The 4,251-nt window shown below is 59.4% G+C and overlaps 1 protein-coding gene across 1 annotated transcript; it reads left to right on the top strand.

Annotated features, from left to right (window-relative positions):
• Window positions 1–2,130: 2,130 nt before the first annotated feature.
• Window positions 2,131–4,034, top strand: LOC143827034 (noggin-2-like). The gene has a single exon (XM_077316190.1). It carries the CDS (start codon window positions 2,313–2,315, stop codon window positions 2,976–2,978), a length of 666 nt encoding a protein of 221 aa, XP_077172305.1. The 5' UTR covers window positions 2,131–2,312; the 3' UTR covers window positions 2,979–4,034.
• The last annotated feature ends 217 nt before the right edge of the window (window positions 4,035–4,251 follow it).

The raw sequence follows: 4,251 nt of genomic DNA, 5'->3' as shown, positions 1-4,251 counted from the left end.
GGTTGGCCTTCAGGAGAGGTCTGTGGCCGGGAACCTGTTTTGTAGGTCCACTTTCTGCCATCCCCCATGAATGAAAGGTCTCTGGTCCCAGACGGAGAGAAAGACCTTTCTCTGCCTGACTCCGGAGAGCAGCTGCCGGTCCGAGCAGGCAATCCTCAAGTCTGTTTCTTTTGTAAGTTCATTCGTGATACTGATCATGGAACTGTTTCACGCACCAAAGCGGTGCTTTTCAGGCCAAAATGCTGGGGGTGGGACATTAAACAATCTCCCTGAGTGAGGCGTATGGAGGATCCGGAGGGTTCGTACCTGCCGGATTTTCATCTTCTGCCCCATGGGGCTTGGGAGAGGATGCCTCGGGCTGTGACTCCCCAGACACACCTTTCTCTCTGGTGCTGCCGGAGGAACAGCAGCCGGCCAGGATCCCCAGCGCCCAACTGGCTCCGTGAAACAGGAGACCGTCTCCATACAAGTGCCTGCAGCAGCGCCCAGCGGTGCCCTGGGGCTTGTGCAGGATTTCTCCTCTGGGCCACCTCCGGCTTTCTCATTAACCCTTCATGCCGCCGGCTGTGCTGGCCGGCCCTTGCAGACCCACCCGCAAGCCTGGCTGGGGACCGGGCGGGAAAGGCAGGACGATGCCCTGCTCTTCATCAGGAACGGGAGCTTTATCCGAATTGTGTTCTGCTCCTTCAGACCAGCTTGGCTGCCCACCTGAATGGCACTGAGAGGAGGGGGGTCTTATATGGCGGCATGTTCAGGGCTCTGTGCATTTCCCAGCCGTTGGTCAGTCTAGAGCATTCTCCTCTTTGTCCAGGTGGACGTGTGAAGCCAAGCCAGACCGGTTAGCCTTAGGCCACCCGAGGTCACGGTTGGAGCAGAACCCCCACCCACCCCAGCCCCTTCTCTCAGGGCACAGAGTGACCCCTCCCAAAGCCCCTTGACTTGGCCCTCCATGGAGGGAGGGAGGGAAGGAAGGAGGGTTCTGAGAGCCAGACAGGGCATCCCACTTGGAAGGGGGGTCAGAAGGCACAAGTGCAGCCCACCTCTGCCCCAACAGATGCATCCTGCCAAGCCATCTGCACACTGCCTGATAAAGAATCCCGGCATCGGATTCAGGCTTGGGGGTCGCCTGGACGGGGCAGAACCCGCCCTGCCCGCTCCTTGCATAGAGGGCCATCCATCGCCCGCGGTCCAGACCAGATGCGCCCCCGGGTTGCGTGGTCGACCCGGGTCTGGCGCACGAGAGTGGCTCGGAGCATGGGCCAAGTGCCTCGCAGTGCGCTCTGTGGGAGGGAGGGCGGGAGGGGGGGTCTTGCGAGAGCGCCCTCCTCCTCCTCCTCCTCCTCCTCCTCCGTCGTGCAGGGGGCGCTAGGACCCGTCGGTGTGGCAGGCGGGCGGGAGGGGGCGTGGCGCGGGCGGGCGGGCGCTGTCACTCAGGCGGCGCGCGGGGCAAGTGACAGAGGGGGCCGTGCCTGTTGACACTTGGCTCCCGCCGAGGGGGGATATTTAACTTGGGATTGAGCGCGGCCAGCGCGCCAGTCGCCCGCAGAGCAGAGCAGAGCAGCAGCAGCAGCAGCAGCAGAGGAGCCGGCGCCGAGCACGAGAGCCGAGCGCAGCCGAGCCGAGCCGAGCGGGGCGCTGCCTGGGCCGGCGGAGCAGCAGCAGCGAGAGCGGCGGGCGCCGGACCACGAGGCCGCCCCGTCGGCGCCGGGCCCGCGATGCCGGCGTCGAGCGGGGCGCTGAAGGGCGTCGAGCGGGGCCGGGGGTCTTCTGCAGCAGCAGCAGCGGCGGTGGCGGCGGCGGCGGCGGCGCAGTGAGCGGCCGGGCGAGCGGGGGAGCGCGGCGCCCCCTCCGCGGAGAGGCCCTCTGCCGCCGCCGCCGCCGCCGCCGCCGCCCTCCCGGAGGCTTGTCTTCGGCGCGGCCTCCGTCTCCCGCCATGCCGTCTAGACTCGGGCCAGCTGTCGCCATGGGGATGGCCGCGGCTCCGCGGTGAATTGGGGCGAGCCACACAGCGGCAGAGCGGCAGAGCCATCGAGCGAGGAGCGCCGCGGAGGAATCCGTCGGGCGGGCAAGGCAGGCAGGCTCTCCCGTCCGTGCGTCCCTCCTGCCTCCCTCCCATGCGCCTGTCACCTAACCCCCGGGCGAGCTATTTAAAGCCGGGGCCCCGCTCGGACTCCTCGGCCGCAGCCTATTTCTGACCCTCGGCCAGGCGGCCGCTTGGAGCCCGCCAGCCCGGTGACGGAGGGATCGAGCCAGCCAGCCAGCCAGCCAGCCATCCAGCGAGCGAGTCGTCCGTCGCGTCCGCGGGTGGGAGCATGAGGCTCCCGCACGCTCTCCTGCTCTGCTCTTCCCTGGCGGCGCTGCTCCGCCGCGGCGCCTGCCAGCCCTACCTGCGCCTGCGGCCCTCGCCCAGCGACAGCCTGCCCGTCAAGGACATCGTGGAGCACCCGGACCCCGAGCACGACCCCAAGGAGCAGGACCTCGACGAGCGGACGCTGCGCAAGAAGCTGGGCAGCCACTTCGACCCGGCCTTCATGGCCGTGGCCGCCCCGTCGCAGGCCAACCTCTCCAGCGCGGACCCCCCGGCGCCTCCCCCGCCGCCGTCCCGGGCCAAGGCGGCCGGAGCCTTGCCCAACGAACTGAAGAAGCTGGAGCTGGGCGAGACGCCCTACGGCGCCCGCCTCAAGCTGGGCAAGAAGGCGCGGAGGAAGTTCCTGCAGTGGCTGTGGGCCTACACCTACTGCCCGGTGCTGTACACCTGGAAGGACCTGGGCGTGCGCTTCTGGCCCCGCTACATCAAGGAAGGCAACTGCTTCTCGGCCAAGTCGTGCTCCTTCCCCGAGGGCATGTCCTGCAAGCCCGTCAAGTCGGTGGCCAAGACCTTCTTGCGGTGGTACTGCCAGGGCTGGTCGAGGCAGAGGTACTGCACCTGGATCCCCGTGCAGTACCCGGTGGTTTCCGAGTGCAAATGTTCCTGCTAGCCCTCCCGGTTTGGGGGGAGCTGTGCTCAGCGCCCCGGGGTGACTTCGGCTGGAAACCCTTGGGATGGACGGGGCGTCGGAGCCGGCCGGGCGTTGGTGGCTGAGACGGTCCTTTCGAGACCCCGAAGGATGGGATCGTCTTCTGGTCAAGAACTGGGTGGTCTCGTGGCGCACCCATGCACTCCTTCACACACATAAACATGGACGGTTGCTTATTCATTTCTCTGTCCTCTGGTTCCTCCCCCGTGCCCCCGGCAGCCCCTTGCACTGTTTTATTTTTTTTTAAATAATTATTATTTTATTTTATTTGAAATGGGGAAAAATTAAACTCGAAAAGGAACTGCAGTGCAGGCCAGAGAAGAAGCTAAGCACTACGAGATGTTTATTTTTATACGTATATATCATTCTAACAAAAAAAAAAGAAAAAGAATTACCATCTTTGTAAATATAGAGATTTTAAAAAAGGGGGGGAAATGCAGCTGTGTTTTTTTTTTAAATTTTAATTGTTATTATTATTTACTAATTCAGTGATGCAGGACCACATTTTGAACCCAACTCTTTAGAAACTGGACCCTTTTTCAGCAAGGGGGGAAAGAAGATGCCCCCCCTCCCCATAGAGGTGGTTTATGATGCCCGGCCTTATTTGAGTCCCTTTAAGATTTTTTATTTCTATTTCCTGTAATCCCCCCCCCCCTTTTGAGTTTGTCAGCAAACTTTAGACTAATTTTCAAAGGTCTCTAGGGTTTTGTTTTTTTTAATTGTATATGGATTAAGGATAATTTTTTTAAAAAGTAGGAAATTTATGAAAAGAGTGATGGAGGTTTTTGTTTTGTTTTGGAATACTTATAGTCATGTAGAGATGTTAAAAGACTTTTCTTGTGTACAGTTTATTTATTTTTGATGTTTGTGTATAGAAGAAGAAGAAGAAAAGCTAGAGATTATGCCAGGAAATATGGAAAATGTTTACTTGAATATTCCTTCCGCCAACGTATCAGTGTACATATCAACCACGACTGATCAAAACATTTTTAGCAATAAACTCTGTCTTTGAAGAAATTCTGTCCTTAGTGCACTGCAGGCCTCTGGGAAACGCACTAGTCTATTACGTCTTGTATAAATCCAGTGATAGATGAGGCCAGAGGTCCCACCAGGTGCTGAAAACACAATGAAATCTGTTGATGTTAATGAAGTTATGCATCTTTTTTAGACATCTGACAAGTGGCAGGAAGGATTAGAGGCCCAGGTTCAAATCTCTTCAACTACAGACGTTCAA

Source organism: Paroedura picta, chromosome 17, assembly GCF_049243985.1.
Source record: "Paroedura picta isolate Pp20150507F chromosome 17, Ppicta_v3.0, whole genome shotgun sequence".
Taxonomy (NCBI): domain Eukaryota; kingdom Metazoa; phylum Chordata; class Lepidosauria; order Squamata; family Gekkonidae; genus Paroedura; species Paroedura picta.
This window is presented reverse-complemented; position numbering and strand designations above follow the sequence as displayed.

What these genes read in the sequence shown, in the direction of transcription:
- LOC143827034 (XM_077316190.1), top strand. Translation starts at nt 2,313, where the DNA reads ATGAGGCTCCCGCACGCTCTCCTGCTCTGCTCTTCCCTGGCGGCGCTG.